The sequence below is a fragment of the Trichomycterus rosablanca genome, chromosome 10, assembly GCF_030014385.1.
Source record: "Trichomycterus rosablanca isolate fTriRos1 chromosome 10, fTriRos1.hap1, whole genome shotgun sequence".
NCBI lineage: Eukaryota > Metazoa > Chordata > Actinopteri > Siluriformes > Trichomycteridae > Trichomycterus > Trichomycterus rosablanca.
Window position 1 is genome coordinate 4,955,848 of NC_085997.1, and position 27,327 is coordinate 4,983,174.

At 43.9% G+C, this 27,327-nt stretch overlaps 1 protein-coding gene across 2 annotated transcripts in view; it reads left to right on the forward strand.

Moving 5' to 3' along the window:
- The window catches only part of dnah9 (dynein, axonemal, heavy chain 9), a 188,912-nt gene that overhangs the window by 142,401 nt on the left and 19,184 nt on the right, over positions 1-27,327 (forward strand). For both annotated transcript variants that reach the window (XM_063002787.1, XM_063002788.1), the window contains 6 exons: positions 610-732; positions 4,123-4,316; positions 5,714-5,862; positions 8,270-8,397; positions 20,007-20,234; positions 23,759-23,950. In XM_063002787.1, the coding sequence (XP_062858857.1) occupies positions 610-732; positions 4,123-4,316; positions 5,714-5,862; positions 8,270-8,397; positions 20,007-20,234; positions 23,759-23,950 (1,014 nt within the window). The remainder of the gene's footprint in view (positions 1-609; positions 733-4,122; positions 4,317-5,713; positions 5,863-8,269; positions 8,398-20,006; positions 20,235-23,758; positions 23,951-27,327) is intronic.

The following is a 27,327-nucleotide window of genomic DNA, read 5'->3' on the forward strand; positions in this document are numbered from 1 at the left end:
GCGTGTAGAGCTTCATGGAATGGGTTTCCATGGCCGAGCAGCTGCATCCAAGCCTTACATCGCCAAGCGCAGTGCAAAGCGACGGACTCAGAGGTGTAAAGCACGCCCACTGGACTCTAGAGTGACGAATCACACGTCTCCGTCTGGCAATCCGATGGACGAGTCTGGGTTTGGCGGTTGCCAGGAGAACGGTACTTGTCTGACTGCATTGTGCCAAGTGTAAAGTTTGGTGGAGGGGGGATTATGGTGTGGGGTTGTTTTTCAGGAGTCGATCTCGGCCCCTTAGTTCCAGTGAAAGGAACTCTTAATGCTTCAGCATACCAAGAGACTTTGGACAATTTCATGCTCCCAACTTTGTGGGAACAGTTTGGGGATGGCTCCTTCCTGTTCCAACATGACTGCGCACCAGAGCACAAAGCAAGGTCCATAAAGACATGGATGAGCGAGTTTGGTGTGGAAGAACTTGACTGGCCTGCACAGAGTCCTGACCTCAACCCGATGGAACACCTTTGGGATGAATTAGAGCGGAGACTGCGTTCCAGGCCTTCTCGTCCAACATCAGTGTCTGATCTATCTGTACCATTCTTTCTCTGTGTCTTGTGTCTTTAGATATTAGTAATGAACAAAGAGGTCAACAGTAACGAGCTGGAGTTTCTTCTGAGGTATCCTGTCCAACCTGGTGTTTTTTCTCCCGTGGACTTCCTCTCTAATCACTCCTGGGGAGGGATCAAGGTAAGACAGCACCAGTCACCATAGAGGGTGGTGGTGGTGGGGGGGTGTGTGTCATAAATTTGTATTTCCCTACCATTCCCTACCAAATGACTTGCATCACCTTTGCATCATTCAGCCTAGTTTGCACCTTAATTCTCGATGCATAGCTCGACCCAGCTGCCCCCAATGTTTTCCATTTTCCTCTTTAGCCATATTTAGCAGCTTAAGAGTATACGACACGCGGAACAGCATTAGTGCGGGCATCTCAGAGGACGACTCCGAGCAAAAGTTTACCCTCCTGTCTGATCTGTTCAGAGAAGACCTAAAATTCACTGGCAGGTGCATCCAGAGGCTTTCAGAGTGTGTTAATAATTTACATCGACTCTTTAACATAACGGTAAATCATCATCGGGTCATGCTGGATTCAGTCCGGGTTACTTATAGCTATACGAGGGATCTTCAAAAAGTGTCCGCACTTTTATATTTTGGTCTGAAGTGGTGAGGGTGGGAGGAGGAGTAAGTAATCGGTCATGTCTGAGAGACTGAGAGACTTCTAGTCTGGATTTAGCGCCATCTGATTTCCATAATTTTGGACTCTCAAAGAAGCTTTAAGGGGAAGAAGATTTATATGTGATGATGGTGTGAAAGCAGGATTACGGAGATTTTGCATCTTTCGCTGATAACAGTCTGGATGGTATTTTTTTGATGACAGAGCACATTAGCACTACCTTTTAATTCCCCCTAGATGAGCTCAGGCCCAGAGTTTCAAATTGCTGCATTCATCTTTACCTCTATTAGGACTAGTCGCACCATTCCCGCTGCTAAAAAACATCCCCACATTATGATGCTGCCACCACCATGCTTCACTGTAGGGATGGGATTAACCAGGTGGTGAGCGGTGCCTGGTGCCTGGTTTCCTCCAGAAGTGACGCTTGGTATTCAGACCAGATAATCTTGTTTCTCATGGTCTGAGAGTCCTCTAGGCGCCTTTAACTAAGGAGTGGCTTCCGTCTGGCCACTCTACCATAAAGGCGTGATTTGTGGAGTGTTGCCTGGATGGTTGATCTTCTGATAGGTTTTCCCATCTCCACAAGGATACGCTGAAGCTCTGTCAGAGTGACCCTCGGGTTCCTGCTCACCTCCCTGGCCAAGGCCTGTCTTCCCCAATAGCTCAGTTTGGCCAGGCGGCCAGGTCTAGGAAGATTTTTGGTGGTTCCAAACTTCTTCCATTTACGAACGATGGAGGCCACTGTGCTCTTTGGGACCTGTAAAGCTGCAGCTATTTTTCTGTACCTACAACCCTGTTTCTGAGGTCTGCAGATAATTCCTTTGACCCCATGGCTTGGAGTTTGCTCTGATATGCACTGTCAACTGTGGGACCTTATACTGTATAGGCAGGTGTTGGGAATCTCCAATCATGTCCAATCAAGTGAATTTACCACAGGTGGACTCCAGTTAAATTGTAGAAACATCTCAAGCAGTATCAGTGACTGATTAAGTGCCTCTCACACTCCCCCCTTTGACTCCAAAAACTAAACTTGGCAGTTTTATGTTCAAACTTTCTTACTATAATGTTTTATAATCGTAAAGCTACACATAGCTACATAAAACCCAACTTACACTCAATACATTCCAACATAACTACAAAATCAAAACTCATTCCATGTCTTCGTCTCTTTGCTGATCCTTATAGCGGAAGATTTTCTTATGAAATCAGTCGAGCGGGAAATAAATCGACCGCCAGACGGGAATATAAACAAATCAGCTCAAAGTTTGTCTTATATACAATAACAGGCTGGAAGAAGTTGCGACACACTCACAGTAGTTTTAAATTATTGTTCTTGGAAACACTAAACTCTTAAAATTCAATTTTCATAGAAATTGATAATAAATTCTGCATTATATTGTTATTATTATTATTACTATTTTTTATTATTATGGTAAGTTGCTGCCATCTCATCGTACCCTATTATAATAATCGTGATATGTCTAAATATTTCAAACTATAAATTTACACTGAATGTCTGGAACAGAAGGGAAACGCTTGATGTCACAGCACTAGCACCGCTGTCAGTAAATACATAAAAAAATGAGACTTGAATAATAAGAAACTCCTTTTAGTCGCTGCCTCAGCACTTTGCAACTTTTCATTATGAAGTGGCTCTAATGTTTACTCAGCAATTCAAGCAGCATAAAGACAATTTGCTCGGCTGTAATATTAAATTAACAGCCCAACACCCACATCCGAACTTTAACAAGGCTGCTTTTGTCGCTTGTTCTTTTTATTTTGCACAGTATAACACTTAAGCTATTAGAACTCATTACATGCTTTAATTTATGACCCATTTTAAGGGCTTAACATACACCGACGAGGCATAATATTATGACCACTGACAGGTGAAGTGCATAACACAGATTATCTCTTCATCACGGCACCTGTTAGTGGGCGGGATATATTAGGCAGCATTTTATCCTCAAAGTTGATGTTAGAAGCAGGAAAAATTGACAAGCGTGAGGATCTGAGTGAGTCTGACGAGGGTCGAATTGTCATTGCTAGACGACTGGGTCAGAGCATCTCCAAAACTGCAGCTCTTTTTTTTGCTTTTGGAATGGGATGGCTAACAAGCTCAAGAGCAAGTGCCATTTAGTCCACTTTTAGTAATTATTTTTGACTTGAAAAAAATCTTTAAAGTGTACATTTTAATTAATCTGAAGTACACAATCGGACTGAGGGCCGTTTTGTACCTGAATGTGCTCACAAATTAACAAATCAACCACATTTCCTTACACATTTCTGCTTCCTTTCCTTCCATCTTCCCTTCCTTCCATCCATCCTTTCTTCCATCCCTTTTCTTCCTTCCTTCCATCCATCCATCCACCCCTTTGCTTCTTTTCATCCTTCCATCCATCCATCCATCCATCCATCCATCCATCCATCCATCCATCCATCCATCCTCCCTCCCTCCCTCCCTCCCTCCCTCCCTCCCTTCCATTCATCCATCAATCCATTAATCAATCCCATTTCTTCTTTTCTTCCTTCCTTCATTCCTTTCTTCCTCCTCTTCTTTCCTTCCCCTAATCCTTTCCTCTATTCCTTCCTTCCTCATTTGCTCGGTGGGTAGCACTGTTGCCTTATAGCAAGAATATCCTGGTTTGCATGTTATCCTCAGTCTAAAGTGTGTGTGTAAATGTGTTAGTGTGTTTGCCCTGTGATGGACTGGCAACCTGTCTGGGGTGTCTTCTTTCTTTTGCCCAGTAAATCAGACCTACCATGACCCTAAATAAGACAAAGCGGTGGTAAAACAGACAATGGGTGAATGAAAATACCACTATGTAACTGGTTTTGGAAAGGTTAGATATTCTTATACTGTCACTTTATGGTGTCACATATGTGTGCCTGTGTTATTTCAGGCACTTTGTACGATGGAGGAATTCCGGAACCTGGACCGGGACATCGAGGGCTCAGCAAAGCTCTGGAAGAAGTTTGTGGAGTCGGAGTGTCCGGAGAAGGAAAAGTTTCCCCAGGAGTGGAAGAACAAAACCTCACTGCAGAGGCTGTGCATGATGCGAGCCCTACGACCCGACAGAATGACCTACGCCATCAGGTCAGTGGGGGACCGGGGGAGATTTGGGAACTTTTATCCACAAGTGTCCTTTTTGGCTACTTTTCTCCAAGGCTTTCTGATAGATTAAGAAATAAGACTGCACGACTGCAAGGATTCACTTCTGTTCAGCGACAGATGCATTAGTGAGATTAGGCACAGATGTTTTGACAGTACGGTCTGGCTTAAATTCAGAATTTTTAGTAGATCTTAAATGTATTGGATGGTATTGTGGTCAGGGCTTTTTGCAGGCTTGTCAGCCAACCGAATTTTGCTGAGTCTGCTGGATATTGTCTTGCTGAAACAAGAAAACAGCTTTCTAAAAAAAGTTATTGAAACTGTGTCTAAATACATCCCATAATATTCTTCTATTATTCTTCCTCCACCATACTTTACAGATAACACTATTACAGTGTAAGTATAAGTAGGGACCTACTAAATTCCCCCCCCCTGCATCTACAGAATTGCTTGGGAGTTTTCCAAACTCAGTTACCCGAGTTGTGTTTTTAGCAGCTTTAGACTTTGGCATCTTGGACATTTTTGACTAACCGATTGCTAACTCAATTGCCGTAGGCTTGCTAGGACCGCCTCATATACGTCACTACATTTCCATTGCTTCTGAGTTCTGTGTTTGTGGTCAACACCTTTCACGCTGTTCTTCAATGGTCAGGACCACCACAGAGTAGGTATTTCTTAGGTGGTGGATCATTCTGAGCACTGCAGTGACACTGACATGGTGGTGGTGTGTTAGTGTGTGTTGTACTGGTATGAGTGGATCAGACACAGCAGCGCTCAACACCTCAGTGTCACTGCTGGACTGAGAATAGTCCACCAACCAAACATATCTAGCCAACAGCGCCCTGTGGGCAGCATCAGCAATAGATGAGCGATCGTCTCTGACTTTACATCTACAAGGTGGACCAACTAGGTAGAAGTGTCTAATAAGACAGTGAGTGGACACGGTATTTAAAAACTCCAGCAGCGCTGCTGTGTCTGATCCACCCATACCAGCACAACACACACTAACATACCACCACCATGTCAGTGTCACTGCAGTGCTGAGAATGATCCACCACCCAAATAATACCTGCTCTGCAGTGGTCCTGTGGGGGTCCTGACCATTGAAGAACAGCATGAAAGCAGGCTAAAAAGAGTATGTAGAGAAACAGATGGACTACAGTCAGTAATTGTAGAACTACAAAGTGCTTCTATATGGTAAGTGGAGCTGATAAAATGGACAGCGAGTGTAGAAACAAGGAGGTGGTTTTAATGTTATGGCTGATCAGTGTATATGCCTGTCTGAAAACCTAGTGATCCCGCTACGTAGATGCATTTTACGCCATCCTACAAACTCCCAAAAAGAAGTCCTCTACATAACAAATTACCTTTTTATTGGACAGAGATTTCGTGGAGGAGAAGCTGGGCAGTAAGTACGTCATGGGTCGCTCAGTGGATTTCGCCGTCTCGTTTGAAGAATCCGGAGCCGCCACTCCCATGTTCTTCATCCTCTCTCCTGGGGTCGATCCACTAAAGGACGTGGAGAAACAAGGTACTGTTAAAAGCATTTTCTTTACAGCTTTGAGTTGATCTTTAATGGTCCCTTGTTCAAATCCGTGGTGGCTGGAGGACTTTTTACTGCATTGTAAACAGTATGGTTTGGGTTTTAACAATGTGTTTATATGCTGGGACAGTGGTAGTGGGGGGAGCTTCGAGCTATCAACTGGAGGATTGTCGGTTCTTCGAATCCAGGCTCTGCCATCCAGCCACTGTTGGGCTCTTAAGCAAGGCCCTAACCCTGTCTTCTTCAGATGTGCCATACAATGTCTGACCCTATGATTTGACCCCAGCATCCATAAAAGTTGGTTTATGTGAAAATTTAGTGGTGGAAAGAGGGAGGGAGAGAAGGAAGAAAGGCAGGAAAGAAAGCGAGGGAGGGGAGGGAAGGGAGGAAGAAAGGCAGGAAGGAAGGATTAAGTAAGGAAGAAAGTAAGAGAGATAGGAAGGAGAGGAAGCAAGAAAAGAAGGTAGAGAGGGAGGAAGGAAAAAGGGGAGGGAGTGAGAGTATGAAGGAAGAGAGGGAGAAAGGAAGAAAGATAGGAAGAAAGGAATAAAGGAAGGAAGGAATAGAGGAAGGAAAGAAGAAATAGAGAAAGTAAGGGAGAAAGGAAGGGAAGGGTGGAAAAGAGGGAGGAAGAAAGGAAATGATGAAGTAAGGAAGACAGTAAGAGAAAAGGGTAGAGAGGGAGGAAGGAAAATGTGAGAAAGGAAGAGGGAGAAAGGAAGAAAGATAGGAAGGAAGGAAGGAAGGAAGGAAGGAATAGAGGGAGGAAAGAAGAAGTAGAGAAAGGAAGGAAGAGAGGGAGGAAAGCATGATGGAAAGAAAGAAAGGAGGAAGGAGGGAATGAGGAGAGGGAGCAAGGGAGGAAGAAAGTGAGTAAAAGAAGAAAGAGAGAAATAAGGGAGGAAGTAAGGGGAAAACAAAGGAAGAGAGGATGGAAGGAAGAGGGAGAAGGGAAGGACAAGAGGAAGGAGGGAAGAGGGAGGAAGAAAATGAGGGAGGAAGGGAGAAAGGAAGGAAAGGAATGTGGAGAGGGAGGAAGGAAATAAAGAAGGAAGGAAGGAGGGAAAGAAGAAAGAGAAAGGAAGGAATAGAGGAAAGAAGGAAGGAAGAGAGTGAGAAAGGAAGGAAAAGAGTAAGGATGGAATAGCGGGAGGAAGAAAGGAAGGAAGAGAGGGAGAAAGGAAGGAGAGAATGGAAGAGAGGGAGGAAGGAAAGATGGAAGGAATAGAGGGAGGAAGGGAGGAAAGAAAGAAAGAAGGGAGGAAGAGAGGAAGAGGGAGGAAGGAAGTGAGGGAGAAAGGAAGGAAAAGAGGAAGGAGGGGAGAGAGGAAGGAAGAGAGGAAGGATTGAATAGAGGAAGGAAGAAAGGAGAGGGAGGAAGAAAAGAAGGAAGGAATAGAGGGAGGAAGGAAGGAAACAAGGAAAAAAGAAGGAAGGGAGGAAGGAAAAGGGGGAGGGAGGGAGTGAGGGAAGGAAGGAAGAAAGGAAGAGAAAAAGGGAGAGAGGGAGGGAGGAAGGATGGAAGGAAAGGAAAAAAGGAAGATAGAAAGGACAGAAGGGAGGAAGAAAGGAAGGAAGAAGGAGGAGAGTGAGGAAGGAAGGAGGGAGTGAGGAAAGGAATGAAGGAAGAGAGGAAGGAAGGAAGGAAGAGTTTATTACATCATTTAGTGTACAAGTGGTGTAAGTTCTAGGAAAACGATCCCAATCAGTCCAACACCGTGAGGTCTGGGCTGCCTTGACTGTACAGAGACTCGTTGTACTGTCTGATGGAGAAGGGCACCAGGTATCAGAAGGCCAGCACTGGCTGTCTGCTCATCATGCTATCTGAGCGAAAGGATTTCATAATGCTGGTGCAGAAAGTGTGCTGATCGATTAGACATGGCTTTGAGTTTTGAGCGTGACTAATCGAATCAGAGCTAAAGTGCAGAGCAATCAATTAGTCAGGACTGATATAAAGTGAGATCCTCCATCAGAGCGAATCTGCTGATCTAACACACACCATTGCTGACTGGGATTATACTAAGTGTGTTCTATTAGCATGTGGAGAGTATGAGGCGTTTCCTACCTACTTTTATTTATATTTATGGATTTTTCCCCCAGCTTTCTTACATTGTGGTTGTAAATCTGCTGCAGATCTCTACTTCTGACCACACTCCTGACCACAACCATCACGTGTGCAGTACGCACTGATCCCCATTATCCCCCATCTCATTATGCAGGCAGTCAGACTGCAGCAGTTATGAGCAAACCCTGTTCAGCCACTGTCCCGCCCCTGTTAGACCCACTGCCAATCGTGTGTCTGTGTACGATTCGAACTCGAATGTGTGGGCTAGCGTAATTTACCCCTGTGCCACCTGAGCGCCTGTTTCCTACCTAATCTATTCCACTCTTGCAGGTCGAAAGCTGGGATTCACGTTCGACAATAGAAACTTCCACAACGTATCTCTCGGCCAGGGTCAGGAGGTGGTGGCTGAGCAGACTTTGGACCTAGCTGCCCGCGAGGGTCACTGGGTGATATTACAGGTAAGGACACTTCGGTAATAAATAACATACGTGTCCTTGCTCAAGGACCCAACAGTGGCAACTTGGTGGTGGCGGGGCTTGAACCGGTAACCTTCTGTTTACTAGTCCAGTACCTTAACCACTGAGCTATCACTGGCCCTATATACAGTGTATCACAAAAGTGAGTACACCCCTCACATTTCTGCAGATATTGAAGTATATCTTTTCATGGGACAACACTGACAAAATGACACTTTGACACAATGAAAAGTAGTCTGTGTGCAGCTTATATAACAGTGTAAATTTATTCTTCCCTCAAAATAACTCAATATACAGCCATTAATGTCTAAACCACCGGCAATAAAAGTGAGTACACCCCTTAGTGAAAGTTCCTGAGGTGTCAATATTTTGTGTGGCCACCATTATTTCCCAGAACTGCCTTAACTCTCCTGGGCATGGAGTTTACCAGAGCTTCACAGGTTGCCATTGGAATGCTTTTCCACTCCTCCATGACGACATCACGGAGCTGGCGGATATTCGAGACTTTGCACTCCTCCACCTTCCGCTTGAGGATGCCCCAAAGATGTTCTATTGGGTTTAGGTCTGGAGACATGCTTGGCCAGTCCATCACCTTTACCCTCAGCCTCTTCAATAAAGCAGTGGTCGTCTTAGAGGTGTGTTTGGGGTCATTATCATGCTGGAACACTGCCCTGCGACCCAGTTTCCGGAGGGAGGGGATCATGCTCTGCTTCAGTATTTCACAGTACATATTGGAGTTCATGTGTCCCTCAATGAAATGTAACTCCCCAACACCTGCTGCACTCATGCAGCCCCAGACCATGGCATTCCCACCACCATGCTTGACTGTAGGCATGACACACTTATCTTTGTACTCCTCACCTGATTGCCGCCACACATGCTTGAGACCATCTGAACCAAACAAATTAATCTTGGTCTCATCAGACCATAGGACATGGTTCCAGTAATCCATGTCCTTTGTTGACATGTCTTCAGCAAACTGTTTGCGGGCTTTCTTGTGTAGAGACTTCAGAAGAGGCTTCCTTCTGGGGTGACAGCCATGCAGACCAATTTGATGTAGTGTGCGGCGTATGGTCTGAGCACTGACAGGCTGACCCCCCACCTTTTCAATCTCTGCAGCAATGCTGACAGCACTCCTGCGCCTATCTTTCAAAGACAGCAGTTGGATGTGACGCTGAGCACGTGCACTCAGCTTCTTTGGACGACCAACGCGAGGTCTGTTCTGAGTGGACCCTGCTCTTTTAAAACGCTGGATGATCTTGGCCACTGTGCTGCAGCTCAGTTTCAGGGTGTTGGCAATCTTCTTGTAGCCTTGGCCATCTTCATGTAGCGCAACAATTCGTCTTTTAAGATCCTCAGAGAGTTCTTTGCCATGAGGTGCCATGTTGGAACTTTCAGTGACCAGTATGAGAGAGTGTGAGAGCTGTACTACTAAATTGAACACACCTGCTCCCTATGCACACCTGAGACCTAGTAACACTAACAAATCACATGACATTTTGGAGGGAAAATGACAAGCAGTGCTCAATTTGGACATTTAGGGGTGTAGTCTCTTAGGGGTGTACTCACTTTTGTTGCCGGTGGTTTAGACATTAATGGCTGTATATTGAGTTATTTTGAGGGAAGAATAAATTTACACTGTTATATAAGCTGCACACAGACTACTTTTCATTGTGTCAAAGTGTCATTTTGTCAGTGTTGTCCCATGAAAAGATATACTTAAATATCTGCAGAAATGTGAGGGGTGTACTCACTTTTGTGATACACTGTATATACTGTATATATATACTGTATATATATATATATACGTATATATATATATATATATATATATATATATATATATATATATATATATATATATATATATATATATATATATATATACACTGTATATATATATATGTACACACACACACACACACACACATACTGTATATACAGTATATATATATATATATATATATATATATATATATATATATATATATATATATATATATAAACAGTTCAATCAAATGTACACTTAAATCAGTGGTTTTTTTATGTAAAAAAAAAAATAATAATAATATTAAAATAAAAAAAATCCTTAAAAAATCTCTAAACCACGTTTTATTTATTTATTTTTTATATTTATTTTTATATTATATTTATTTATATTTATTTATTTATATAATGAACAAAGAAAATTGTAATAAAGAGATTTCAAATGTAAGGATACTCGTTATTATAAGCTTAGCTTTAATCTTAATCGACATGTTACTTTAATGACTCACTCAGATGCCCATATCTTTAAGAGGTCTATCAGTATGGTCATGGTTTTGTAGTTGTCTTAAAAAAAAAAAGGCTTCAGAGAAAAAGGCTCTCTGTGAGATTCTACCACTGGCAGGTGAAAAGATGTGAGACCGTTTTCCAAAATTCCAAAAAATTGGTCATGGGGGTGGGGGGGTTCCTCCCTTCACTCAATGAGTGAACGAATTGGTGTCTTGGGTTCAGTGACAGTACAAGCATCTCCGGGTTTTTGGCATTTAGCAGATGCTTTTATCCTAAGTGACTTACAGTATTGTAACAGTATATTGCTCAAGGCCTCAACTGTGGCAACCTGGCAGTGGTGGGGCTTTAACCAGCGACCTTTTGATTACTAACCCAGTACCTTAACTGCTAGGCTACAATCAAAAACTTTGCCAAGCTAAAGAATCTAGATCTTGGTCCAGGTGCCCTTTCACTACCAGTTAACCTGCGTTTAGCTCATCATTACCAACCACACCACGGGAATCCACTTGCGAATCATAAGTATGCTAATGCATAATGTGTTGGCTTCCTCTCGGGTGATTAATGGCACGTTCGGCCCACCAGAAACGAGTGGGGAGAGCGGCGCGTCCTTATTCCCGGCCCGTCCGCCGGCCCACCCTGAGGAAACTACCTCACTCTACTAATGAGTCCATTAGGTTGCTTTCACTCCATCCGAATGTCAGCGTGAAAACACGCTCCAGCTGCTCATTACGGGTATTAGTTTGGCACCCCTCCAGCCGCCACACGGAATTACATATTTGTCACGCACACGAAGTCGTATAGACAATGGATCAAGGTTCTTAGAAAATGAAGTTCGGAGTCCAGTTCGTTTAGCGAGTTCGGTGGAAACGACAATAAATATGGCATCCGGACAGATGGATTACACCACCGTATCGCTTTGCAACAGGACCGCATTTTACTCTCTAAAGAGGAACCTGGGTTGAATCCTAATGGCTTTTATTGACAACTGGAAATGCCAGCGGTGGGCAGAACATGCACATATTTTCTTTAAATCCTCCGGTAGCGCTTAAGCACGCGTTGAACCCCAGGGACAGCGCGCGAGGAGGCGAGTGGTTATTTAATTACTTTTGCATACCGATGTGAATCAAATCTCTCGGAGAAGCTTCCCTCCCTCCGCTTCTTCCTCTTGCCTCGGCTAAGAGTCCTCATCACCGCCGAATATTTCAGAGAGGCTCACTTGGTCAATCGAAAGTTCCCCTCTAGTGAAGGTTAATTATATCGCAGCGCGCGAGGCCCAGTCGACCGAAATGCAGAAATCCACTCGCCGCCGAGAAGCAATCAATCGCCGAGATTGCAGCGGGGGAAAAAAAGCACACAGGAATAAAGTCGCCTAAACTGTCCGGACTCTCTTCCGTCCTTCTATATCCTGTCTCCGCACAGGCTCTCGTCTCGAAATGGACTTCTAAAGACCGACAACGGGCTGCGAAGAAGAGAGCATGAAAAGTAACAAGCCGAGATACCTCGGGGCCGGAGCCGCTATTGAGAACGGGCCGCGTTCAACTTTTAATGAGTTTTCGAGAAGCGAGAACTATGCGGTGCAGAACAGTCGACTCTTAAGAGGCTGTAAGTGTCCATCACCTGCGGATCAGTCGCAATCTGCTGCTTCCGAGGCCGTACGTACGTCTCCTCCTCCATCTCTCTTGGATGGCTGATTCCGACTTTACGGAGTGATTTTGTTTCTCATGATGGATTCATTTATTCCCTCAAGGGAAGTGGTGTCTTGTGTGGATTTTGTTTAAAGTTCTTGTTAAAACTCCTAGCTGCCTTCTGGACGAGCCCCTCTAGCCCACCACTGAAAAGGCCTGGAGTCGAGTCTCGGTGGTACCCCAAACTTGTTCGCCTGAGGGTGGGAAGGTCAAACAAAGAATAGTCTAAGAATGGATAGCTGAAAAATGCAGGAGATCTAAACTAGCCCTAGTTAGTGTGCACATTGAAGGGTGCATTAGGGTTCAGTGAATTGAGTAATAACAGGGCACAGCAGTCCCACACTAGCCCACCACTGAACAGACCTGGAGTCGAGTCTCGGTGGTGCCCCAAACTTGTTCGCCTGAGGGGGTAAAGGTCAAACAGAGAATGGTCTACTATGGGTAGCTGAAAAATACAGGTGTGCTAAACCTAGTTAGTGCGCACACTAAAGGGTGCATTGAATTGAGTAATAACAGGGCAAAAAGTTGGCACAGCGATCTAGAGCACTAGCCTGCCACCTCTTTCAAAGTAGGGAAGTCTTAGCTGAGCGGTCAAGGTACTGGACTGGTAATCAGAAGGCAGCTGGTTGAAGCCACACCACCACCAAGCTGCCACTGTTGGGCACCTTAGCAAGGCCCCTTACCCTCAATTGCTTGACTGGTGTTCAGTTATATCCAAAACGACTTACAGTTATCTTTGAATGCAGTTTAAGCAATTAAGGATTAAGGGCCTTACTCAGGAACCCAACAATGGCAACTTGGTGATGGTGGGGCTTGAACCGGCGTCCTTATGATAACTCTTCCAGTACCCTAACCGCTGAGCTGGACTCAGCACAACCCATATGTCACTTTGTATATAAGCTGATATGTAAAGAGGGGTCGCAGGGATACCTGCTAAGGGTTAAGGTACAGGACTAGTAATCATAAGGTCACTGGTTTAAGCCCCACATCTGCCAAGCCCCACATCTTGGTGATGGTGGGGCTTGAACCAGCATCCCTATGATAACTTGTCCAGTACCCTAATCACTGATCTGGCACTGCTCTGCCCATATAAGTCACTTTGTATAAAAGCTGATATGTAAAGGGGGGAGGGTTAAGGTACAGGACTAGTAATCATAAGGTCTTTGGTTCAAGCCCCACATCTGCCAAGCCTTCTGCCACATCTTGGTGATGGTGGGGCTTGAACCTGCAACCTTATGATAACTCGTCCAGTACTTTAACTGCTGAGCTGGACGCAGCACTGCCCATATAAATCACTTTGTATAAAAGCTGATATGCAAAGGGGGTACCTCAGCGGTTAAGGTACAGGTACTAGTAATCATAAGGTCTTTGGTTCAAGCCCCACATCTGCCAACCGGCGTCCTTATGATAACTTATTCGCTACCTTAACCGCTAAGTTACCACTCCCCATATAGGTCACTTTGTATAAAGGGGGGGGGGGGGGGGGGTAGCTGGAGTAGCTCAACGGTTAAGGTACAGGACTAGTAATCATAAGGTCACTGGTTTAAGCCCCAAATCTGCCAGCTCTTAACCCTCAATTGCTTGCAATGTATACAGTCTTAGTTGTAAGTCGCTTTGGATAAAGTGAATGCAAATGCATTCAAACAGGCACAATTTGCTGTGCCTGAGGGAGGGACGTCAACCAGGCTTCATTTCCGCTGTACAGTTACAACCTGCTGTTTGGTCAAGGCACCTGCAACTATGGTGGCTTATTTGTGGTTGAGGGCACAGCATGACCTCTATAGAAGGTCTGGCTCTTGGTAAGACCACCACTGGTAGGTGAAAAGATGTGACCCATTTAAATCTTAAACCAAGACCTAAGTGGTCTTGTTCACGAATTGGTGTCTAGGGTTCAGTGATGGTATGAGCATCTCCAGGTTCGGGTCTAAAAGCTTAAAATGGAAATCCTGCTCCATAACAGTGTTTAGAATGTGAGTCAGTATTAAGCTAAATATTTGTATAGATTTCATTACTTTATTGGATTCCTGATTTCAAACAGTCATTTATCCACGTCTTGTTGGCGGCCAACCTGCCAGACGTCCTTCTGTCTCTGTCTGTTGCTTAGGTTGTCCTCTAGGTCCATGCGTTTGCTAATGGCCTCTGTGGGTGTGGCTGCACCCCATCATAAAGTCGCATAGATTTAGCTTCTGCTGCTTTATCTGGGCAAATCAAAGTACCATTTGTATCATTTTTGTTTTGACAGAACTGCCTTTTCTTCTGATTACTTAATTACGTCTTTTATAGGTTACGCTTAATGAATCAGACACGGTAATTGTATAATCACCACAAAGTCGTTGATTGCAAACTTCAATTCGTCTCCTCTTCCACAAATTCAGACACCACAGATTACACATGTGGTGTCCCCTGCTGGGCGAGTCCTCGAGAAGGCAACTTATTTAGCCAAAAAAAAAGGCAAAAAGGACGAGCTCGCACTCCTACAGGTCTATTTACGTCCCTTTTTATTTCGGTACGCAATCAAAACACAGCTTTTCAGACACCGCGGACGCATTTCTCTGTTCTCCGAGTGCTAAAAACACTTACGAAAACACTTTCCTTTCACGAGGAATGTATTTCCATTAAGAGACAGCTCTCTGATGCTCTGTGTGCCCTTTAGGAACAATAGTTTAATTTGTGCTGGCAAGCTTCAAATTAAAACACTACTCTCTACCGACAGAGATACTTATCGCTGATCCGTGACCGTGAGGATCCCTCAGGGACGTCCTTCTGAGTCCTAATGCCTAAGAAACCACGTTTAAAGAGGGAGTCCGCAATAATCAGAACACTTCCCTGAGCTGACAAGTGTCTCGGTTTGGCAGCTGAATGTGCCAACATCCTAGTATTGAAGGGTTGGATGTTGGCAGCTGTGTTTTAAGATGATGTCTGCGTTTTAGGTCAGTCATCCAACAAGCTTATTGTGAGGTGTCCACATACTTTTAGCCATATAGTGTTACCTTTCATAAACGAAAACTTCTAGAAAATCCTTCCTAGAGGGGTAGGAGTCATCCAACCATCTCATTGTGAGGTGTCCACATACTTTTAGCCATATAGAGTTACTTATGGACCTTCCATAAAGGAAGACTTCTAGGAAAGCTCATCCAACAAGCTCATTGTGAGGTGTCCCCATAGGAATCATCCAACAAGGTCAAAAGTATGTGGACACCTCATACTGAGATGGTTGGATGACTCCTACCCTTCTAGAAAGGCTTTCCCAGAAGTCTTCCTTTATGGAAGGTCCATAAATAACACAATATGGCTAAAAGTATGTGGACACCTCACAATGAGATGGTTGAATGACTAGAAAGAAAGAAAGAAAGATATCCTTTATTTGTCATTTATACATATACAGATGTACAGTACAATGAAATTCTTTCTTCGCATATCCCAGCTGGTGTTGGAAGCTGGGGTCAGAGCGCAGGGTCAGCCAACTTACGGCGCCCCTGGAGCAGACAGGGTTAAGGGCCTTGCTCAAGGACCCAACAGTGGCTACATAGCAGAGCCAGGATTTGAACCGCCAATCTTCCGGTTGATAGCCCAAAGCTCTACCCACTAGGCTACCACTGACCCCACTGACCCCCAGACTACTATCTATCTAGGAAGGCTTTCCCATAAGTCTTTCTTTATGGGAGGTGACAAATGAAGACCCCACCCCCTTTCGAGTCTGGTCTTTTCTCACCCAGCAGAATTTTGTCTGCTGCAAGCACTGCCAGTTGTGCTCGCTAGGGGGCGCCCAGTCAACCGATAGCAGAGTTGAGATATTACACTGCACCACCTGGGCACCCCGGTACTGGACTAATAATCTGAAGGTTGCCAGTTCAAGCCCCACCACCACCAAGTTGTCACTGTTGGGTCCCTGAGCAAGACCCTTAACCCTCAGTTGCTTTGGGAAAAATCGCCGCTAAATGCCACAAATGTTACCATAAATTAAACACCTAAGCTCAGTAAATAAAAGATGTGTACACATACTTTTTTAAACTTCTAATGGATTATTTATTTTTATTTATTTTTATTTATTTGTATCTTTTTCCTGTATTGGGTAAGCAAATCTGCTGCGCTAATTGCGTGTCTGTTAGTTCAATTATTTTAACTAGTCTGTGTGGCCTGTGACATGATGGCGCCGGTGTGTGTGGCTGGCCGTCTGTTACTCTCGCTTTGGTTAGCGTTGTTAATGTTGCTAAGCTTTGGCATCTCACATATTAAGTCTCTACTGGTGTATGATCGCCAATCTCTCCTGGATCTTAGACATAATGTCAGCTATCTAAATGTGTTTAATTATGATAGACAAAACACTCTGCCCCCGCTCCTATCGGATATTCCGACTCACCTGTACCGGGCCTCGGCTCTAATCCCCCGGCGGAAGCGCCGTCGCCGCCGCGGTAAACGTGCCGGTCGGTTAGTGAAGCTGAAAGTCTATCTGGCAAATTCTCCGTCCATTTCCCGGACAGGACATGAATTACCCCCTCCATTTAGTGTGTCCCGGCGCTTTCTGGAGCCCATCGACATCTCCCTGGTACCTGTCACCGACTTGGATGAAGGTTTCGGGCCCCGCCGCCCCTGCTCTCCTCGGCTCCGCCAGCGTGGGGTGAATCCAGGTAATTTGAGGACGTTGCTCCGGGCTTCCAGATTCGCTAAACCACAGGCCCCAGTTCCCGCCAGGATCGGTTTGGTGAATGCCAGATCACTGGCAAATAAAACTTTTATCCTAAAGGATTTCTTCTGTTTCCGAAGCCTGGATTTTCTCTGTGTGACTGAGACTTGGATTGGTGCCGGTGAGTACAGCGCTCTTGTTGAACTTTTATCGGCTGGCTGTAATTATTTTAATTCACCGCGGACGTCAGGCCGGGGAGGAGGAACGGCGGCTGTGTTTAAAAATGACTTTAAATGTAAACAGCACGCTGTATCATCTTCTTTCTCCAGTTTTGAAGTCACCTTATTTGAGGTGGGTCGCGCTGACCTGGTGCTGTGCGCTGTCATCTACCGACCCCCTAAATACAATAAGGACTTTGTGAATGACTTTTCTGATTTCCTGGCTGGACTTTTGCCAAATTATGATCGCATCCTTATTGTCGGGGATTTTAACATTCATGTATGTTGTCCTGATAAACCGCTGGTGAGGGAATTTTTAAACATCATTGACTCTTTTAATTTAGTGCAGTATGTGTCCGGTCCCACACATGAACATGGTCATACCTTAGACCTTGTTCTTTCTCATGGTTTGTCTGTGTCAAATTTAGAGATCTGTGACAGTGGGTTTTCTGATCACATGCCTGTTTTATTCGATGTTGTTTTATCCTGTGCTGCAGTTAAATCTTGCGTTCCTGCTCGGCTTTGTCGGAGTGTTAACCCCCTCACTGCTGGTCAATTCTCTGCTGCTTTCGATCAGCTTTGTCCCCCTCCTGACTCAGCCTCTGTTGATACGGGGGAGCTCAGCTCCTGGTTTGATGTCTCTTGCAGAACCATACTGGACTCAGTGGCCCCATTAAGAACCATACAGCCGAAAGTTAAACCCGAGCCCTGGCTTAATGACAGAACTCGTGCAGCAAAGCGGGAGTGTCGCAAAGCTGAGCGCAAATGGAAGAAGGACAAGCTGCAGGTTTCATTTCAAATCTTAAAAGATTGCTGGCGTTCTTACCAGAACACTATCAAAGAAGCCAAAAGAAAATATTTGTCAAATATTATCATGGCAAATTGTCATAATCCACGGGTGTTATTTAAAACCATTGACTCTGTTCTTAAGGCCCCTCAGCCCATCTGTTCAGAAGCATCCCCTGAAATGTGTGATAACTTTCTGCACTTTTTTATTGACAAGATTGTCGCAGCACGAGCTCCTACCACAGCTCCTGCCTTCGACCCCTCTGACTCTGTCCCTTGCCTGACTGTGTTTGATAGTTTTGAGCCGGTGACTCTGTCGCACTTGGAGGATGTGGTAGGCCATTTAAAGCCTTCTGGTTCTCCCTGTGACGATATGCCTCCTCACTTTTTTAAAGAGATTTTTCATAGTATAGGGCAACAGGTTCTGGCCATTATTAACAGGAGTCTATCCTCTGGTGTTGTTCCTGTGAGTTTTAAACATGCTGTAGTGCAACCCCTGCTTAAGAAACCTGGCCTTGACCACACGGTATTGGCTAATTATAGGCCTATTTCCAAGCTGCCCTTTATTTCAAAGATCTTGGAGAAAGTTGTTTATGCTCAGCTGAAAGTTTTTCTGGATGAGCATAATATCCTGGAGGTCTTTCAGTCTGGTTTTAAAACCCTGCACAGCACAGAGTCAGCGTTGCTTAGGGTTTTCAATGACATCCTCCTGGCCAATGATTCTGGTGACCATGTGATCCTTGTCCTGTTGGATCTAACCGCGGCTTTTGACACGGTAGATCATAACATTTTAGTCTCCCGGTTGCAGCACCTAGTGGGCATTTGTGGTAGTGCTTTGGAATGGTTTAGGTCCTATCTGACGGACAGAACTTTGTGTGTGAGTTTTGCTGGTTCAGACTCCTCCCCAGCTCCCCTGCCGTATGGGGTTCCACAGGGCTCAATTTTAGGACCCCTCCTCTTCTCACTTTATCTGCTTCCACTGGGCTCCATTTTGAGAAAGCATGGCATCTCATTTCATTGCTACGCTGATGACAGTCAGATATATGTCCCGCTGAAGAAGAAAGATGCTTTCTCTATTAAGCCACTTCTGTTATGTCTTAATGACATTAAAGCCTGGATGGCCTTAAATTTTCTGAATTTCAATGAAAAGAAAACAGAAGTGATGGTGTTTGGTCCCAGTGGTTCCTGTGAAGCCCCTCCTGTTGATTTGGGCCCTTTGACACAGCATGTGAAGCATACAATCTCTAACTTGGGTTTTAAGATGGACAGTGATTTTAAATTGGACCGTCAAATTGGTGCAGTAGTCAAATCCAGCTTTTTCCATTTGAGGCAGCTGGCAAAGGTGAAGTCAATCCTTTCACATGAGCACTTTCAAACAGTGATCCATGCCTTCATCACATCTCGGCTGGACTACTGTAATGCACTTTATTTTGGAGTCAGCCAGTCCTCCCTCAAACGTCTCCAGTTAGTGCAAAATGCTGCGGCCCGACTTTTAATGGGATCACGTAAGAGAGAGCATATAACCCCCATTCTGGCCTCCCTCCATTGGCTGCCCGTGCATTTCAGAGTACATTTTAAGATTCTGTTGTTTGTTTTTAAATCTTTAAATGGACTTGCCCCGCCTTACCTCGCTGAACTGCTCCATCCCCACACTTCTGCTCGGTGCCTCAGGTCAGCTGATCAGCTGCTCCTGGAGGTACCAAGGTCAAAGCGTAAGCTCAGAGGGGATAGAGCTTTTTCAATCGCTGCCCCTAAATTATGGAACAACCTACCACTCCATATTAGACAGGCCTCTTCACTGGCTATTTTTAAAACTAGTCTTAAAACCCATTTTTATTCCTTGGCTTTCAATCCAGCATGAGACTTCTCATTGTTTCTAGTGTTTGTTTTATGTTTTATAATTATCTATGTACAGCACTTTGTCACAGCTGTTGTTGTTTTTAAAGTGCTCTATAAATAAAGTTGACTTGACTTGACTTGACTTAATTTCTGCTCCTAAAACAGAACATCCACCTGGTGGCGAAGTGGCTGGGCACCCTGGAGAAGAAGCTCGAGCAGCACGGCGAGTGCAGCCACCAGGACTTCAGAGTCTTCATCAGCGCCGAGCCTTCCTCATCCCCCGATGGTCACATCATCCCACAGGGCATTCTGGAGAACTCTATCAAGATAACCAACGAGCCACCACTGGGCATGCATGCCAACCTGCACAAAGCCTTGGACAACTTTAACCAGGTACGGCAATACGCCATTTTCAGCTCTAGTTAGACTTAATCCAATTAGAGATGTCAGGGGTTTTTTGTGTATCTCAGGTAGCATCAGACGTCGGCTCTGTTGTGCTTATCGAACTATTCGGACCGTTGCTTTGACTAATGATGATTGCAGCTCTGATGTCTTATCAATAGATCGCTACCTATGCCATTAGCATCGTGCTCGCTCTGGGCTAATTTTGTGCTTGCGGAGCTGATCATTATCTATCAGATAGGCGCTTTTTGTCGCATCCTGCTAGTTTTCTCAGTAAATAGCTTTTATTCCAGTCGTGTACCCACCTTAAAAGCAAATCAATGCTATTGGGGGAAAAAATCTAGTGACCTTAAGAGCCCACCTAGTAAGCTGCACCAATTCTGAAAAGGACAGCTGCTTTCATATTGACCTTTTCAGCCTTTATTTATATTGTGCATTCATGACTGCTAACATTATTTAGTGGGTGGTTTAGCTTTCAAAAAAAGTGCCGTAGGTTCCAATATTAGGGTGGGCACTCTGCTGACCCATAATATGATTTAGAGGTTACACATAATAGGTTTAATGTGGCTGCTCATACATACAGGGGTCGCCACTGTGGATCTGGCCTGCACACCAGGATTGGCATAGTTTGTACGCTGGATGCCCTTCCTGGCTGGTGGAAACACTAGGCACTGGGTAAGAGCGCACTTCGATGTCTCCAACCCCTGCCCTCCCTGTGCAGGCTAGTGTATTTTACCACTGCTCCACCTAAGAGCCTACCCACTAGGCTACCACTGTCCCACAAGAAGGTGGTGCAAGGGAGCACCCGGATTTGAACCGGGAACCTCTTGATCTGCACCTCTTGACCACTGAGCTATACATAATAGATTGGCTAAACACATTCCGTTTATAGTCAGCCCCAAAATGATTGGCATACTGGGTGAAGTGTGAGTCAGGGTGGCGCAGCTGGCAGAGTGAGTTGCCTCCGGTCACTGTCTGTGAGAACTGTCACATTCTCCCAGTGTCCTGTTTATTCCACATGTACATTAAGAACATGGTAAAGGCGGATTGGCTGCTATTAAGTGTATCCGTGATAGACATGAGTGAGTGAGGGAGTGAGTTAATTGCCCTGTGTTGGATGGATTGGCACCCTGTCTGTGGTGTTATCCTGCCTTTACTCACAATGTCCCTTAATAAATAAAAATAACAGTGTCCAGATGGCACACCGGGATATTCCACACTGCACTAGTTCAAAACTTGTCTCTGCTACCAGTCAGCTGGGTGCCCCCTGGCAGACAAAATTTGCCACTAGCCTGCTAGGTGGGAAAACACCAGACTAAAAAAAGGTTGGGGTCTTTGGCACCTAGTCAGGACCCTGGTAAGTTGCCCGAGGCACCTGTACAGAAGTAAAGGAATGCGGAGATCAGTGCGTGACTCTCCATGCGCAAGCCTAGACTCACATGTGAATCCACCAAAGTATGGGGAAATAAGAAGGGGTCGAAGGTTTAGGCTAATACACCCTCCTTGGACACGATCAGGGTCTCCAGCATAGCTACGCTAAAAAGGATGCATGTGAGGTCAGTGTGCCCTTACAGCCTCCTTGTCTGTACACACTTCTCTATAATAAATAACAATGACCTTATGATTTCCAGCTCTTTAAATGTAATATGTGGCGCTTTGTGATTTTAATGTCGTTAAGCCCTAATTATACGTACCTCTGAGATGCAGTGTTTTAATCATAGAGGCACTGTGGTCTAGCTAATCCTATTTAATTAGCATTTTTTTTAAATACTCTTTTTAAACACCTCATGTGATCACTTCTACGCTGTGCCTCGGCTTCGGGGCAGAGGAAGAATGCAGCACTTTGAGCCGTATTTCAGCCCAGCTCCGCTGTGTACGGAATCTTAATGCGCCCTGCATCTGAATCAAAGGCTCTACACGTCCCAGCTCGTGTCCAACATACTAACCTATAGACTCCTATAGTTTCCACTTCATAAAGCTCAGATAGGATCGGCTCGGCACAGTTTAATCGGGCCTGACGGTCTAAGGCACTCTCTTCTCAAGCTGATTCCGCTTGTCATTTATTATATTTGCACTCACCTCTTCACTCGTCCTCATTCGAGTCATCACTAATGACGAACCGGGGGAAATGGATTATTGCTAAGTGCTCTGATGAGCGCTCACAATTAAAAAGAGACTGTAATGTATTGGACTCCGGCCCAGATCCTTCATCTGTCCTAATAAAGATAGAACTGCTGGGAGTGTTAAATAAAATATATACTGCCAGTGGGTCATTATGAAAGGACGGTCTTGTATATATGATAATGTAAAACGGTCACAAGGTGGTAATGCCTCGGCTTTTGGCTTCTTCATGCCGACCAATGCTTTTGACAGTCATCTCCAAGCCTAACAGACATCAACAATGGGGTGGGAGGGGCAAGTCTTCACTAATGAACAACAATGACCAGCTCCAGCTTTAGTGCCATAAATTTGAGTATTTGGTTATGCCTTTTGGCTTCTTTAACCCCAACCAGTGCTTTTGATAATCATCTCCAAGCTTAATAGACATCAACAATAGGGTGGTGGGGGGACAGGTGTCCCCTTACAGCCTTCCAGTCTGAGTACAAGTCTTCACTTCAATGACCAGCTATAGCTTTAATGCCATAAATTTGAGCATTTGGTTATGTTTTTCGGCTTCTTATACTCCGACTAATGCTTTTGATGGTCATCTCCAAGCTAGATAGACACCAACAATTGGGGGGCAAGTGTCCCCTTGCAGATTCCCTGTCATTGTATAAATCTTCTCCAATGATTAACAATAACCTAGTGATTTCCAGTTCTATTTAAAGCTTTGTGATTTAATGCCATTAATTTAAGCATTTGGTTGTGTTTTTTGGCTTCTATCATGCCGACCAGTGCTTTTGACAGTCATCTCAAAGCTTAATAGACATTAACCATAAGGTGGTGAGGGTCAGGTGTCTCCTTACAGCCTTCCAGTCTGAGTACAAGTCTTCACTTATGAATAACAATGACCAGATCAAGCTTTAATGCCATAAATTTGAGCATTTGGTTATGCCCTTTGGCTTCTTATACTCTGACCAATGCTTTTGATAGTCATCTCCAAGCTATATAGACACCAACATGGGGGGTGCAAGTGTCCCATCAAGCCTTCCTATCTGTGTATAAGTCTTCTCTAATGAATAACACTGACCTAATGATTTTCAGCTGTTTAATTTTACTATGTAGTGCTTGTGATTGAATGCAATTAATTTGAGCATTTGGTTATGCCTTTTGACTTCTTATATCCTGACCAATGCTTTTGATGGTCATCTTCAATACATCAACAATGGGGGGGGGGGGGGGGGGGGGTGCAAATGTCCCCTTACAGCCTTCCAGTCTGTGTACAAGTCTTCACTAATAAATAACAATGACTTAATGACTTCCAGTTCTTTAAATTTAATATGTAGTGCTTTGTGATTTAATGCCATTTAATGCCGTGTAAAAATTTGGGGTGAAGACTTTCCGCTCTTTGACAGGACACACTAGAGATGTGCGCACGTGAGAACGAGTTCAAAAGCATCCTGTTCTCTCTGTGCTACTTCCACGCCGTGGTGGCCGAAAGGCGCAAGTTCGGCCCCCAGGGCTGGAACAGGAGCTACCCTTTCAACACCGGCGACCTCACCATCTCAGTCAACGTGCTCTACAACTATCTGGAGGCCAACAGTAAGGTAAGACTCGACAGCTGCTGTCAGAACTACAATAAACAGAAATGTGGATAAAAGAGTGAAAAACAGGAGCCAGCGAAAAGGTAAAAGCAGAAATTGTTGACATATGCACCGCCTGCGGAAACACCAGGCCATTTTCTGTTCTTCTTTTTGCTGAAGCTGGTGAAATTGCCCTTCTCTACCTACGCGCCAGCCCACTCTGAATCGAACGGCTTTGCCCTTTACTACTCAGAGCCACATTCCAGAGCTGGCTTATGTGCTGGAAATATAATAGATGTTGGTCTGCTTGTACTTCCACGCTAATTACAGTCATTCTCACATAATATTTAGCAACACAAATCTTTTTTATATGACATTTATGCCACTATTAAATCATTTGAATGCCTGAACATAATCAGAAAAATGATGTTCTATTAAGGCCTGCGTTCCTAATACATTCCTAATGTCTTCAGTCCTAGCACAATGGAAGTCCTAGCACATTACAGAGTATTCCCGACCTACTTCATCCAACTTTTTCGCAGAGCTTGTATTATACACCTCTCACCTGGATAAGCACTTCATCTGTCGGCTGTGTCCCGGCCAGCTTAGCTCAATCACATTACATTCTGCTCTGGTGATTCTGCCAATAGATGGGTTAGAACAAGACAAGCCAACATGGAGAATATACAGTTCACTCCACTTTAAATTTCACTTTAAATTTAAGTTTACTTTAAATACAAATTGTGCTTAAGTTAACCAGCAAATGTGTGTTTATCTGTTTATACAACCTCTTGAAATGGAAAAACGGGTGGCACGGCTTGGTGGGTAGCACTGTCGCCTCACAGCAAGAAGGTCCTGGGTTCGATTCTCAGGTTTCTTCCTGAAGGCTGATTCTGCTTCTAAATTTGAGTACTTGGTTATGTATGTTGGCTTCACCCTGACCAATGCTTTCACCAAGCTAGACAGACATCTACAAGACAAGATATATGGATATATGATAGGATATGATATATGATAGGGTGTGATATATGATAGGATATGAAATATGACATAATATATGATAGGATAGGATATGCGTATGATAGGATAAGATATATGATAGTATAGGATAAGATATATGATAGGATAGGATATATGATAGTATAGAATAGGATATATGATAGTATAGGATATATGATAGTATAGAATAGGATATATGATAGGATATGATATATGATAGGATAGGATATAAAATATGACAGGATATATGATAGGATAGGATATATGATAGGATATAGGATAGGATATATGATAGTATAGGATATATGATAGTATAGAATAGGATATATGATAGGATAGGATATATGATAGGATATATGATAGAATAGGATGGGATATATGATAGAATAGGATAAGATATATGATAGAATAGAATAAGATATATGATAGAATAGGATAAAATATATGATAGGATAGATGATAGGATATATGATAGGATAGGATATAGGATAGAATAGGATATAGGATAGGATAGATGATAGGATAGGGTAGGAGATAGGATAGAATATATGATAGGATAGAATATAGGGTAGGGTAGGGTAGGGTAGGGTAGGGTAGGGTAGGGTAGGGTAGGGTAGGGTAGGGTAGGGTAGGGTAGGGTAGGGTAGGGTAGGGTAGGGTAGGGTAGGGTAGGGTAGGGTAGGGTAGGGTAGGGTAGGATATATGATAGGATAGGATAGGATAGGATAGATGATAGGATAGATGATAGGATAGGATATATGATATGATAGGATAGGATAGGATATATGATAGAATAGGATAGATGATAGGATAGATGATAGGATATATGATAGGATAGGATAAGGTATATGATAGGATAGGATATATAATAGTATAGGATAGGATATATAATAGTATAGGATAGGATATATGATAGAATAGGATATAGGATAGGAGATATGATATGATAGGAGATATGATTTGATAGGATATAGGATAGGATATAGGATAGGATATAGGATAGGATAGGATAGATGATAGGATAGTATTTATTATTCCACAGGGGCTACAGCAGCTTCAAAAGTATAGAAATATAAACATAGAAAATATATAACAATAAAAATAAAGATACATAAAAAAAACCACAATTTTAACGAATTATGACATTTTAGCATGATACCACTAAAGCAAGGCCCCTAATGATACATAGTAAATTTTGGTGTGGATGAACTCCAGTACAGATGGCCTGCACAGAATCATGTCCTTGTAATGGGCATAAATTCCCACAACCAGTCCAAAATATTATGGAAAAAGGTAACAATGTCCCATTTTTGCTCATAGATTTGGAATCTTTTATGAGTCCACACACTTTTTTCCCCTTTTTGCGCCCAATTTAGTCATGTCCAACCCCACCCCCCCCCCCCCCCCCCCCCCTTCCCCAATAGGAATCTTGTGTTGTTGTGTTGAATCGAGTGTTGAGACTTTCACACGTCCCTTCAAATAAATGCAGTGGCCAGCCACATCTTTTCACGCTTTAGCAACCAGATCATCCATCACTACTGCAGGCGCCTTAGGCATCATGCCAGGTTCTTAGCAGGATTTAAAGTCGAGATCTCATGATCACAGCGGTGGTAGGCTAGCACATTAGATCACTGCGGCTCCTGAGCACCAGAGTCAAGTCAAGTCAAGTCAAGTCAACTTTATTTATATAGCGCTTTTTACAATATACATTGTCTCAAAGCAACTTTACAAAATCCAGGACCAACAGATACAAAAACCCCTGTTGAGCAAGCCGAGGGCGACTGTGGCAAGGAAAAACTCCCTGAAAATTACAGGAAGAAACCTTGAGAGGAACCAGACTCAACAGGGCCCATCCTTCTTGGGTGGTCTGGAGGATACTTTAAATAAATACACGATTTACACAAATCATACAAACACAGAATTGAATGATCTAAAAGTCATACAGTGGTAATAAATAGATAAATAAACAATTAAATAATAATAGAGTTGTTATCCGCTCTAGTCTTCAATAAAGTCTGTAGTGATTTCTTGTCGTTGCAATTACTCCAGACCCGTCACATCTGACAGGAGCAGCATCGTTGTCCCGGCAGTCTCGACTTTAATCCTTAACCTCGGCGGGTAAACAGGTTTCCATCAGAATGCCCTCGGGGTAAAACAACAGAGAATGTAGTTAATAATGTACAATGCTAGTTGACAAACAGTTTTACAGAGAGTTTTAGACTCCGGCAGCCCTAATTATTACAGCATAACTAAAAGGGAGAGCGAGCAGGTAACAAGGTCATGAAGGCTTTCACAGGACATCAGCGCCCACCTCTCCTACCCAAACCAGAGTGATTGGACAAGAGAGGCAGAACGACAGCGACCCAACATCCCTGATCACCACAAGTTTCTATGACCAAGAA